This window comes from Eumetopias jubatus, unplaced genomic scaffold (genome assembly GCF_037043125.1).
Source record: "Eumetopias jubatus isolate StellerSeaLion01/CBP00866 unplaced genomic scaffold, mEumJub1_p1.0 scaffold_13, whole genome shotgun sequence".
Taxonomy (NCBI): domain Eukaryota; kingdom Metazoa; phylum Chordata; class Mammalia; order Carnivora; family Otariidae; genus Eumetopias; species Eumetopias jubatus.
This window is the reverse complement of record NW_028274819.1, coordinates 7,774,874-7,788,271: the sequence shown is the minus strand read 5'-3', so window position 1 is coordinate 7,788,271 and position 13,398 is coordinate 7,774,874. Positions and strand designations below refer to the sequence as shown.

General features: G+C 57.8%; 1 protein-coding gene across 16 annotated transcripts in view; it reads right to left on the bottom strand.

Moving 5' to 3' along the window:
• NRXN2 (neurexin 2) overlaps window positions 1-13,398 on the bottom strand; it is a 97,441-nt gene continuing 84,043 nt past the window's right edge. For 7 of the 16 annotated variants that reach the window (XM_088017577.1, XM_028118439.1, XM_088017579.1 and 4 more), the window contains 2 exons: window positions 12,288-12,366; window positions 1-305 (listed from right to left, as the gene is read on the bottom strand). In XM_088017577.1, the coding sequence (XP_087873703.1) occupies window positions 1-305; window positions 12,288-12,366 (384 nt within the window). Of the gene's footprint in view, window positions 888-5,852; window positions 5,858-11,671; window positions 11,677-12,283; window positions 12,367-13,398 lie in introns of all 16 variants that reach the window. The other 9 variants (XM_088017576.1, XM_088017575.1, XM_028118436.1 and 6 more) reach the window with 3 other exon arrangements.

The following is a 13,398-nucleotide window of genomic DNA, read 5'->3' as shown; positions in this document are numbered from 1 at the left end:
TCAGACGTAGTACTCCTTGTCTTTGTTCTTCTTGGCCTTGCTGGGCGTCTTGGGAGCAGCCGGGGCCTTCTCTTTCACCACCGCCCCGTTGCTCTGGGCCGAGTTACTGATGTAGTTCCGGCTCTGGTCCACCTGGTAGGAGCCCTCGTCACGGTTGCGGTACTTGTACATGGCGTAGAGAAGGATCAGGATGCAGAGCGCTGCGGCCGCCACGATGCCCACCACCATGCCGGTGGTGCTGCTGGACTCCCGGATCACCTCCACGGCGCCCGGCGGGCCCCGCTCCCCGGGCCCCGTGGGGTTGGCTGTGGGCAGACGGGGGAAGCCGGGGGCGGAGGTCACGCCGGGGCGCAGGGGAGGGGGCCTCCGCGGCTCGAAAGACGTGGGGGCCCCGGGCCCCAGGGGGGGGTTCTCCAGCAAGGGCTGCAGCGGGTCTCGGTGGTTCATTTTGCCCGCAGGCAGGTTGGGGGCCGGGGCGGAGGGGGCTAGCAGCACCCCGGGGGCACCCGTGGCCCCATCTGTCCTGAGGTTGGGCCGGGGAGCGGGTTTGCGGGGTGACAGGAGGGTGGTGCGGTCCGTGACCAGGGGGAAGGTGGTGTAAAAGTCCTCGTCGTCCGTGGGGGGGAGGCTGGAGTCAAAGACCTCCCCGGACGCAAAGCCGGAGGCCTCGATGGGCTCCTCGCAGTCGCTGTCGTCCTGCTCGGCCTGGCACGGGCCCCCGGCGGGCGGGCGGCGGGCCGCGGGTGGGGGCAGGGTGTCTTGGGTGGCGCCCACGCCCGTGAGGAAGGGATAGAAGGTGGGGGGTGGGGGCACGAAGGGGGATCGGGTGGCCACGGGAGGGGGGTCTAAGGAGTCCTCCGTGATAATGGGCAATATTAACTCTCCTCCTAGAACAAGAGAGAGAAGAGAAAAGACAGGGTGTCAGCGAGGGCCCAGGGTGCAGGCGGCCGGCACAGAGAGAGAAACAACAGCCTCACACACCCAAATCGGTTCCAATTGGCTTTGGCGGAGACTAGAGCGGGCCGGGCCCGCCCGCCAGCCTGCCGGAGCACTGCGCTTTAAGCGGGCAGCGGCTCAGATGCCCTGGGCACCCCACGCACGGGCTCTGTGGCTCACTGGGTTTTGGTCTTTTGTTTGTCTTAAGAAACCAAAAGGAACAGAAAGGAAACGAAATCGAAAAGAAACGGAAAAAAAAAAACTCTACTGGTTTAAGGCTTAAAAACAGATACAAGAGCAGCATTTAAACAAACCTAACAACAGTATCTTTTAGGGTTTTTTTTTCTAGATTTTTCTCTTTTTTTGCTTTTGTTTTTTTTTTCTTTTGTTTTTAAAAAAGAAGATAGCATACCACGGAATTCAGGCAACTTACATCAACAAATAGGCCGTGTGATTTTAGCATGAAGAAAAAAATTACAAACAGAGCTGTGTAAGCGGGTTCTCCCGGAAAAAATAAGAAAAAACAACTTTTCCGTACAACGTTTTCTATCTGTTTGGTATCTCCCTCCCTCACTCTTCTCTCCCTGGACATCTTGCTTCCTCCTGAATACTCTCTCTCCTCCCTTGTTACTTGTGCCCTCTCCCCCTCATTAAACACAAAGCTAAAATCTGCACAGTGCAGGCTGGCATTGAGAAACTGTTACCACCACTTGGTGTCAGCGTGCGGGGGGGAAGTGGGGAGCAGTGGGAGGAGGGCGGAGGGAAGAGGTACATGACCGGCAGCTGTGTAGGAATTGCTACATGGGTGAGAGGACTTGAGAGAGGATGATCATGGGAAGGAGCTTTGAAGGCTAATTGCAGGCTGGCCATGGGAAGACAAGAAGTTGAAGGTGGGAGGTGACAAGGTCCATGAGAAAGAGTGGGCAAGGAGGAGACAGAGACATTGGAGAAGGGTCCTGTCCCATAGGACTTTGGGTGAGTTGGTGACAAGCCATGTAGAGGCAAGGAGGTGGGGAAGGGATGGGAGTGAGGGAGGGAAGTGGACAGGGACATGAGTCCTGAGCTAACCCTAATTCCCCAACTTTCTCTTTCTTCACCCTCCACCTCTGACCCCCACTGGCTTCCCCCCTCCCCCTCCCCAGAACCCCCATGGGCCGCCAGGACCTGACCAGGGCTTGACAGCCTCTGGCCCTCTTATTATTGTTAAAACAATAATAAAACAACGGAAAGAAGAAGAAAGCAAAAAAAGAAAAGAAAATACATACACAGCCATCTGGGAAGGAAGCACTTGCTAATACAGGGCCCCGGGCGGGGGGGGGGGGGGGGAAGCTAGTGGGGAAGGTTTGGTGGGGGGTGATTAGGTCTCTCTCCCTAGGTCTGATAACTGAGGTACCCTGGGCATAAACTGCAATTCCCATCAGCCCCAAAGGGTGGGAACTACAACTCCCATTAGCCCTTGGAGGGGTGTGGACTACAATTCCCATCAGCCGCCCAGGACAACTACAACTCCCATCAGCCCACTGCCCCGTCCCCAAATACTGCTACCCACCGGTGTGGGGTAGAGATAGCTGGAGTCTGGCCCTAGGGGGCTGCTGGGAGGGTTTCCTCCTCTTAGATGGGCACCTCTGGGTCTGACTGGGGCTGGAGATTTCCTCTCTAGCTCTCCCTCCACCCAAGCCCTGCCCCCATCTGAGTGCCTCTCCCTGGTCTCTGCAGGGTCTGGTTTTCATGACTCCACAACCCCCTACCCCCTCCATTGGAAGCATCCCAGGGCCCCACTGCAGCCAAGCCAACCATGTGCCGCTGCCACATCTTTGTGTCCCTTCTCCAGCTCCCTGCTCCCTAAGCCCTCCAGTCTCTGTGCTTACTGTTCAAACACTGCTGATCTTCACATCCCAAGCTCCAGCAACCTGGCAGAGCTGTCCTTGGTCACACTAGCCAGCCACAGCCAAGATCTTGCCATTGAACTTGTAGCCTTGCCGAGCTTCTCGGGCTGTTCCTCCCACCGGGCTCCACTCTCCCGCTGGGCCAGGGCTCACCTGCACCCCAGACTGTGAAGCCCCAGGGCACCTGGCCCTCCTGGGGCTCAGCCACACTGAGAGACTGAGCCAAAAGCAGACAAGCATGTTCTGTGGAGCTGGGACCCTCCAACGTTGGCCTTTTATGGAGGAGGATGCCGAGGCCTGGGGTGGGCAGGCTTCCCAAGCTCACTAGGGCCAAATCTCACAAGGAGCCTGGAAAGGCCTGATTCATCCTCCCCATGCCTGTGGTAATCTGCTTGACTCTTAGCTTGATTGTTAACCTGGGAGGCCACCCTGTGTGACTGCAGACAATCTTCTCTCACTCTCTGGACCTCAGCTTCCTCATCTATAAAATTGAGGTATTGGGCTCCAGGCCCAGGGTAAGGCCAAGGCCTGGCTCCCACGGACCTCCAGCCTATGGATGAATAATTTGTCCCTCTACCACCTCCTGAGCCCTGGACCCACTAGGGACGGCCCAGCACCCTGGTCCCTGGGTAAGGGCCACACTCAGCTCTCAGCTCTTGGGGAGAGGCTGGTGCCTGTGTCCAATCATGGCAGGGTTCCCCTCCCTGCTGGACCATACACCCCTGCCCTCTCCCTGACCTTTGCCTTCTGTTTAGAGCACCCTGCCCCTGAGGATATTTCACTCATCCTTCAAGTCCAGCCAAATACCTCCTCTTCCAGGACGGCTTGAGGCCCATCTGTCTGTCTCCCTAGCACCCAGCACTGGGCCTGGCATCTGGGATGGGGTGGGAGCCCCTCTCATGGGCCAGAGCAACTGGGTTCTCAGGCACTGCTGAGTTCAGCCTGACAGGCGCCTTGCTCCATGGCCCAGCGCTCACCCATAGCCATCTCTACCTTCAATCTTACATGGGGTCACCAGCTGCTCCCGGAAACTTCAGGATCAGGCTTGTCCTGGGCAGGCTTGTGGCCCTCAACCAGCTGCCCATAGCTAGGGCCCAGGGAGGAGTCCCTTGCTGGGGGGCATGTCACGCCCTAAAGGGGCTGATCAGGTCACAGTCAGGGCACAGACCTTGCCTCGCTACTCTCTTTCTCACCCCCAGATACACTGGGGAAAGGGGTGGGGGGGGCTTCAGGCCTTGGGCCACAGGCAAATCCTGCCTAGCCTGAGCCCTCTGCAACCATTTATCCCAACTCACTGGTTCTTTAGGTCCTTGGGGCACACAGGGCCCCCCCCCACCAAGTTCCCCCTGTGCAGTCTCCTCCAGGCTCCAGAGCCCTCCCGGGCCTGGTTACATTGACTCTTGCCCCTGCCCTTCAACCCCAACTGTGTCCTGGCCTCCATATCTGGGTCTCAGCCCTGTCCCCATGCCCCCAGCTTCTCTAGGAGCTTTTCCTGGGCGCTGCTCTGTCCACGGCTTTGACAGCATCTCCTGAGGGTGTCCTGCACTCACCCACATCCTCCACATGAGCCTCCATCTCTGCCCGCCCCCACAGCTCCCGCTCTCTCCAAAAGATAGCATGCTACCAAGACCCCACACTGTCTTCCTTCCCCCACACTCACTCAAGCCGATCTGGGCTCTGTGGCCAGCAAGTCATATGCAACATAGGGTACTGGGTTTTCCTGGGGTCATACACTGGCCCGGGAGGGGTCAGGCAAGCTTGTCCTGGTGAGGGTCTGGAGGAAGGGAGGACCCCTCAGAGACTCCGCACTGTGAAAGTCCAACCAGTGGCTCCCTGGGCTGCCCTTCTCACTGGGCCTTGGAGGGAGCAGACTCGCAAAGACTTGTGGTGCCCGGAACCCCGGGTTCAGCTCTACAAGGGTGCACCCAGGGATGGGGTGCCCCTGGGAGTCTGATAAAGAGCCAAGGCCGCTTCCCTCCCCTCCCCCATGTCAGGCAGCTACAGCGCTTGGAAGTCCTCACAGGGGCATTTATCACAGACACCACCCCCCTCCACTCTTTTTAAGTTGAATGTCAGGGCACGTCAGTCCCACTTGCTAGAGAGAATTCCATCTGGCCAAGGAGACCAGTGGCCATTCCTGAGCACCCCTCCTCCCCCAGCTCCCCTACCTCTAGGGACTGCTGTACCAGCAAGCTGAGCTCTTTCTGCCTTTAGGGCACAGAGGCTCCTGACTGGAAGTCTACCCAAGAACCCCATTCCCACCCAAGCAGGGTATGCCCGCCCCCAAAGGAGCACGGAGAACTGAGGCTGAGTGTCAGAGGCTCAGCAGTCAGCTGGCTGAGGCCCCACCCACCAGCGCTTGGGTACCTGCCCTGGCAAAGCCATTAGCCCACAGGGCATGTTGTGTGGGGTAGAAAAAAGGCAGCCCCTCTGTGGCCACGGCCCTTCAGGTGCATGACTTGGCAAACGGTCTCTCTGTACACAATCAGAAAAAGGTATTCTGTCTTCCTGGTGGACACAGCCCTGCTCCCAGGACCAGGACACGCAGCTTGGTGAGGAGAGAATACCGGCTAGATTTCAGCCCTTACTCACCTGTTCCAGCAGGGGACCACCTGTGCAACTGGGTGCGGTGGCCCGAAGGATGGAGTCCCACCCCACTCGGACACCCCAGCACAGCAACGGCAAACATCAAGGTGGACGCGAGGTCAGGCGTGCGTGCATGTGTGCGTGTGTGTGTGTGTGTGCGCGTGCGCCCAGAGTTTGTTTCTGTGCACCTGGGCACACGTCTCTAAGCCTCTGTGTGCGTATGTACACGAACCTCGATGGATCTGAGCGCATGGACGCAGGTGCCAGGGAATCTGCATGTAAGTGAGCCTCTCACCCGCCTCTGAGCCCGGGTCAGAACCCGTGTGTTTGTGTGTGAATTCATGCCTGTACCGCTGAGAACCTGTGAGCATGCCACCTGTGGCGTGAGGTAGGCGTCTGGGAGTGACCCTTTTCCCAAACTCATTTTCTCCCTCTCCTGGGCACCGAGACTACATTTCCCAGCATCCCTTGCAATTAGGTGTGGCCACATGACTGAGCAGTGGGCACTACTAGTACTGGCCCACAGAAGTCTCCTGTGTGCGATCCTCCGTGCTCTTTCTCCTCCTTCCGGTGACCTTGCAAACCACGTGCTGAATATCGAGGAGGAGCCATAGGATGAAAGGAGTCTGGATTCCCAAAAGCACCCCTTGGGGCAGAACTGCTGCTGAGCAGGAGCATCCTGGCGGGGCTTCACCTGAGCGAGAAACCTCCCTCGAATTCCCCCTGAGATTTGGGGGTCATCTGTTCCAGAAACAAATGTTACCTGAACTAATACAGACACTGAACCAGAAATGTACGTCACAAAAACCGGTGGCCTTCCTGCAACAATCCAAGGAAACGGCTAGAAAGATGCAGAACCATAAAATGCAGTGGCAGGACATCCGGTTCCAACCCTGCTTGTGATGACCTACAGGGAAGGCCATGTGCCTGTTGAGGCTGAGGCACAAAAGGAACGTGCCAGAAAGTCGGGATGACAAGGCTGGCTTTTACTGTCTGCTTTCAGTCACATATTACAAGAAGACAAAGTTAGGCAAGAGTGGGTGGGTTTGCAAGCAGAGAAGGGAACAGAGAGAGCCCAAAAATGTGGGGCTTGCCAAGTGTCAAAAAAGCCCCTGCTTCCAACCTGCAAGTCACAAGAGAGGTCAGGAATGGCTTTAAGGGACAAAGTGAAACCTCCACCTGAATAAGGAGGGCTCAGCCGTGCCCCACAGATCAACCTAAGGATGTGGCCTTCCCACCTACTGTTTCAAATGCCCTCAAAATAGTCATGACTAAATTAAGAGACAGGAAAGGATTCAGAGAAACAAGGAAATAAAGCTCTTGACAAGTATGTCCAGGAAAGAACGCTGAGTGTAGTTACGTTGACTGCTTGAGCCTTTGGGCCCCCAAATATGCAGGAGCAGGAAGTGGGCTGTCAACACCATAGGGCCCCCAAGATGGACATTTCCCCCAACACCCACTTCAGAGATGGCCACGGAGGATAAGAACTGGTTAGAACCTCACACAGGGCAGCGCCAGGGCCACAAAGGAGAGGGCGTTTCTCAAAGACCAGAGATGGAGGGTTTAAGGAAGAAACTTCCCCGCTGCAGGGGTGGAGTCTCACTGCAGGGGTGGAGTCTGACGTACTGCGTGCTGGCTGGATTTCCTAAAGCTTAGAACTTGGGGCCCCTGTGTGTCTCCTTCCATCTTTCTCTCTCTTTTTATTTGTGTTTGTTTGTTTGTTTGTTTATTTTCATCCTCTTTTTTCAATTAGTTTTTACTGTGGTGGCTGCATCTGGCCCACCACTGGATTTGGGGTGTGTGCTGAGCTCTGTAGACAGTGAGATCAATTATCCTTTTAGTACACAGGGATCCGGACCACATAAGGGTCCTCAGGAGCAAGTCTGGACCCAACAAGTGGGCCGCCACCTGCCAGACACCCTCCCCTTTGCCGTGACGGCCCTGAGTGGGTAGGGCTTCAGGATGTCAGGAAGAGTGAAAGGGATTGTTGGTGACCCAAAGCCACACTGAGCAGATAAATTGCTAGCTGGTCCCCAAATCTGTTTCTGCTTCCTCCTAGGGTCACAGCAAGGCCACACCTCCCCACCTTCCTGGACACGGAGCTGTGGCCACGTGACTGAGCAGAAGCAGCAGGTGTAATGTGCGTCTCCTCCCGGGCCTGACCCACAGAACCCACCCCTTCGTGACCCCGCCTGTTGGTCACCTTCCACCACAACTGAGGAAGTCACCTGGGGAAGCGGACGAGGCCCTGGAGTAGCCCGAGGAGCTGCCCACCCACCAGGAACACTGGTTTGTAACCTTAAGTGAGGGACAAATCCATTTCTATGTAACAAACCACAGGTGTTGTGGAGGTTATCCATTACTGCAACTGCTGTTACCTTAAGAAACACTAGAATGTGAGCACATCTGCACCTCTGTGATTCTCAGCTAAAGGTGTAGGTCTGAGTGAGTGTGTCTGTGTGTCTGTGGACTTGAGCCTGTGAACGCCTCAGAGGGTCTCGTGTATGTGTGCATGGGGGCCAAGCCTCAGGAGGGATGCGTGCCTATAGGGTGCGTGCATGAGCTGCTTCCGTGGTCTGAGCACATGTGGGCATCTGGGGATCTGAGTACACGTGTCCGCGGGCACCTGAACAGCTGTGTGCAGGTCTGAACAGCTGAGTGTGCTCACTCGGAGGCGGGCACTTTACTGGGTCTGAACATGTCTGTATGGCCTGAGGGCCTGAGAATAGGAGGCCTTCCCCGCGCAGCTCAGGTGTGCATCTGAGCACAGGAGTAAGTGTGTCAGTACCTGTGAGAGCCCATGTGGGCCAGTGTAGACACCAGTGTGTGTGCGTGTGTGTGTGTGCATGCGCACTGCTGTAGGACCCTAGTACGAGTCTGTGTGCCTTGAGAGGGCTGAGCACTGGTGTGGCTCCCAGCATGTGTGTGAGTCTGAAAGTATGTGCCTCTGAGTGTGTGTGTGTGTGTGTGTCTGAGCATGTGCGTGTCTCTGAACACATGGGCGTGAACGTAAGAATGGGCCTCTGCAGGTCTGAGCTACGGGGAGCCTCAGAGTATCCCCTCTCATGGGGCCACGGGAGGGGAACAGGCATGGGTCTAAACAAATGTCTGAACGAGCATGGCCCCTGGGCTCTGGCGACACAGAGCCCATCTCTGAGGACCTGTGCACACGTACCCTGGGGATCTCGGCACACAGGTGCCTTCAGGGTGCACGTGGGCGCACCTCTGTGGGAATGAGCCACATGTGCTTGGGACATGACATCCCTTTGAGGATGTTTGTGCATCCCAGTGCCTGTGAACTTATTCGTGGGACACTGTAGGTCTGAGCGTGAGTGCAAACTTGGGTGGAGCTGTGCCGCACACACCTCTGAGCCCAGGCACAGATGCATGCTTCCCTGAACTCATGCAAATATGTGCGCCCACACCTCGGAGGTCTGAGCACACTGTTCTGAACATGCATACACGGTCCCTCTGAACCATCTGTGAGCATCTGTAAGCCTGAGCATGCACGGAGGACGTGGTCGGAGCTATGCAGGTGGATCTGTATACATGTATGTACCTCTGTGAGCTGACTGCAGGTGTGGAACTCTGGCAGTCCGAGGACGTGTGTGAACAAGCTCACGCTGAACACACACGCCCATCGCGAGTGTCTGAAATATGTGGGTGCCTCTGACCATGTGCATGTGATCCTAAACATTTGGTTTGTGCCTCAACAGGTATGAGTGTGTGTGAGCGTGCCTCCGTGTGCTGAAGACACCCCATGTGCATACCTTGGTGTGACGAGGACATGTAAGTGTGAAACACTGTGGGTCTGAGCAGGTGGGTGCCTGTGAGCAAGTGGGCAGGTGTGAGCTTGCTGGGAGATCCATAAATGTATGTGCATGGATATATGTGTGTGTGCCTCTGTGTGTGCTTATAGATGTGTGCCTCTGTGGATCTGAGTCTGGGTGTGCACTTCCTTTGTGCCTCAAGGGGTGCACACTCTAATCCCTGCAGGGGCCAGGCCCCCAACGTAATGCTTGGGTCAGGCTGGCTAAGACGGTGAGACATTACCCACGATGCAGAGCGCGTCCCCACTAAAGGCACTCCCATTCAAAAGAATCTAAACACTGTGTCCGGCAAACGATACCCTTCTTTGACTAGATTGCCAACCTCAAGTGAAATACCCATGTTAGAGGATGATCTCCCCAAGATGGGAGGAGAAGGAGTGGGGCCTCGGGTCTATGAAGGGGCCCAAGTCAAGGGAAAGGATGGAAAGCAAGTAGGGATGATCCCAGGCTTGGCATCTGGACGCAGGGAGGAGGATCTGGCAGGTGGGAAGGATGCAAATGCCCTGGGGTCCCTGGGGTTAGCCCCTGGGTAGCCACAGTCTCCAGGCAGGCTGCCTTCACCTCTAACACTGACCTTGGAGCCCAAGGAGGCCTGGCCCTCGGCTAGAGGAAAAAGCCTCCCTGTACCGGGGGCACAAGAGGGCCTCTGGCTGGAGTCCCCTTTCCCTCTAAGTAGGGGGGTGGCATGGTCTAGATCAGCCTGAGGGGCTCTGGAGTCATCTTGATCTTCGCCTTGCCTCCCATCAAGATAAAAATCCACCTTCAAGCATTTCAGAGTGGTGCGAGTATGGAAATGCAGGCGAGTGCCATGCACATCTCGGTGAGAGCCGGGGGCTTCCGACGGCTTCCTCTGGAGGCTTAAGCACACACTCTGCCCTTAATCTGAAGCCGGGTGCTGGGCTGCCCGCCGGCCTCTCCCTATCCCCCAGCTTCCATTCCTCCTCCACCCTCCATCCTCCCCTCATAGGCCTGGCCCTTTGACTGGGGGAGGGCAGCTGACCTGCCTACTTCAGCTTCTCCTTGCTCCCTTGTCCCCACACAGCCTAAGGGAGCTCGGCCCCCGGCGCACACGCTCGGTGCCACAGCTGGGAAGCTAGAACCTTGGTAGATAACGTGTGGCCCTCGTATGGCCCAGGATGTGCTGCAGGTCCCTGCACAGTGGCCGTCTGGCCCAACACTCCTTTCCGTGGGGTCCAAGGAGAGCAGACCCCTCCTCTCACCCCACAGCAGCCCCCCCCAGAGTAAGCACATGTGTGCAAACACATGGGATGGGGCCAAGTGCCCTTCTCTCAGGACCCGCCAGCCCTATGTCCCCAGAGTCCAACCCCAGGGCTCTCATGGGGCCATTCATCACAGCCACTTTCGGCAGGCCCAGGCTCAAGGCACTGCTTCCACCTCCAGGAAAGCCCAGTCCTGACGAGTCAGAGGGGTGAAGCAGGGTCGAGGGGGGGAATGCCATATTGAAGCTGCCAGATGCCCAGAACCTCCCAGAGCCATGGCAGAGCATGAGGGTGCATCCCTGAGCTGAGAGGGCCTAGTGAGATGGAGCCAGATGGCCCCCACACAGTGGAGGGCGTCTGTTCCAGAAAGCACCAGCTCTTGGCTATGGATGGGGAGGCCTTTCCAACCCAACAGCCTACAGCTCCTCCAAGTGCCTCAGGGCCCAGGACCACCAAACAACCCTCCTCAGCTCTGGCCTACAGTTTCGGGGTGGCCTGGGCCCCAGAACTGCCTCTGCCTTTGGTCTCTGGAACCTGAGCCTCTGCCCCAAGGCTCCATGGTTTTTCTTGCTCCTCCCCACACTCCTTCCATGGTTGCAGCCTAGGCTCAGCTTGAGCACATTCTCTGGGACTGGCAGACCCCCCCTCCCCCCCTACCCCAGGCCAGATTCACAAGATATGCCCCAGTCACACTGCCCTCCTCACCTGACTGATCACCTCCCCCAAACCTGCAGGCATCCGCCCCAACCTCCAGCCTTCCAGTAGCAAGAGCCCAGGTGCCACACATTGCAAGGTAACCAGGAGAAGTCTCTGGAAACCCAAGCCAGGGATGAGGCTCCCACAGGCTCATCCAGGAAGTCCCATGATCCCTCACTGAGAAATCTGGCCATATTCAGTCCTTCCTCCCTTCCCGCTGCCAGTTGTAAGCACCAGGACCTCAGCTCCTCAGGCCCTCCCTCCCCCCAGCTCCTCTCAGCCACCCCCAACCTGCTCAGGTGAGCAGCCCTTGCACCCACTGCGCCATTCCACACCCCACACTTCTCAGTTGGCACTCAAGGCCCACCCTTCCTTTGCCAGTCAGGTCTCTCTCTGGGGCCGCACCCTTCTCTCCAGCTGAAAGGATCCAGCAGAGGCCTGGAATGCCACCCCCAGGAAGCCTTCCCTCCCAGCCCTGCTCTCCTTCAATGGCAGGTGCTCCACTAGAAATCTAGACCAGACCTCAGGTCCCAATCTCCCCAAGGGACCACACCTCCCAGCCACGCACTGCCTGGCACAGAGCTGCCGTGTGGTAGAACTGCCCCAGCTTGGCCTGGCAGCCCTGGCAGAGTGGCCACTTCCCTGAGACCGGGAATGAGCAGAGATCTCTACTGCTGACCCAGCGAAAATCAGGCCTCAGGGACTGATGGAAGTTGCAGTTCTGGACCCAAGAGCTGATGGGATTTGTAGTTCCTAAGCTTGCGATCTCCCACCTAACTACCCCCTCCCCACCCCAGACCCAGTAAAGACTCATGGGAGCTGCAGTTACTCATCTCGCTAGGGAAAAGTCTCCCTCTTTCCTTCCCAGCATTCCTTGGCCCTGAACCCCAGGATCCCAAGCTAAGGACCTCACTACCTCGGAGGGCTGGGGCACCAAAGGGCCAGAAACTGCCTTGCCAGAGGGACAATTTGAGGGACCTGGAGGGGGATGGCAGGAAGGCAGAGGAAACTATCGGGGAAAGGTAAGACCTGGCAGCAGGCCCCTTGGGCTCGGGCCAGGTGGCAGGGACAGTCGCCCCCCTCCCATCAGCGTCACCCGGGCCCGGGGCAGGGGAGGGGGGAAAGGCACTCACCAGTACTGGGCTCACACTCTTCCAGGTCCTCGTCATCACTTGGACACTCGGCAGAGGCCACCAAGAGGTCATCCGTGTTCTGTGGGCGAGAGGAGGGGGGGGTGGGGAAGAGGGTCCAGTGGTGGGTCAGTAGGCCCCAAAGCCACCTCTTGAGGTGTGGCACCACACAGGAGATGGGTCCTGGGCCAAGACACACACCCTGGTCTGTGCCCCAGTTCTCCCATTGCTGGCTGGGTGACCGAGAGCCTCCTGTTCCCCGCTGCGCAAAGACAGACTGGCCAGCGCCCACCCTGCGGGAGCTCCCACAGCTCCCGGGGATCAGTGAGACGGCTCATGCTGTGTCTTTTATTTCCAGGAAGCCGGGGAGACTGGACACTAGCCCTGGGGGTGCAGGGCCTGGAGCAAGGGGCCCAGGGCATCGGGGAGATGCGGCATGGGGGCCTCTGGAGACCAGCACAGGCAGAGAAGGGAAGCAGGACCTGGGGTTGGGGGGTGGCTCTTGGCTCCAACCCCACTACCCCACCACCCTCATCTGTCTCCCAACCCCCTTCCCAGAGCCCGGAACCAGGCTGCACACAATAATTAGGGCTGTGGTTGCCATGGCAATGGGAGTCGACTTTGTCAGCATTTTCTTTCCTCCTGATTGCAAAGAAAGAGAATCCCCAAGATGAGTGAATGTAAGGGGGCGGGGAGGGGAGCGTGCTCAGAGTGTGTTAGGGAAGAGACCCAAGGAGGGAAACCCGGAGTCCGGGCAGGAATGGTGCCCAAGAGACTGCAGGGTGTGGGGAGAGGGCTCCTGAAGGCCAGAGGTGGGAGGAGTCTGGGGTGGGGAGGGGTGAAAGGGTCACATGGTGCCTCTTCTTCACTCCCGCACCCCCACCCCACCCCCTATCTTCGAAGACTGGTTTTCCTTGGGCATCCTTGCCCCTCCAGCAACCCCCATCCTGTGGGGGCTTCTCCAGCACAGCTGTGACCCCGAAGGCCCCCACCTGCCTCTTCCACCTGGATGGTCAGTCCATCGCCCTCTCACTGAGACTGGGGGGCCCTTCTTGCCTCTGGGCACTGGGCATAGTCGGTGCCCAACCTTGGGGCTCCCTGCTCCCTGGGGCAA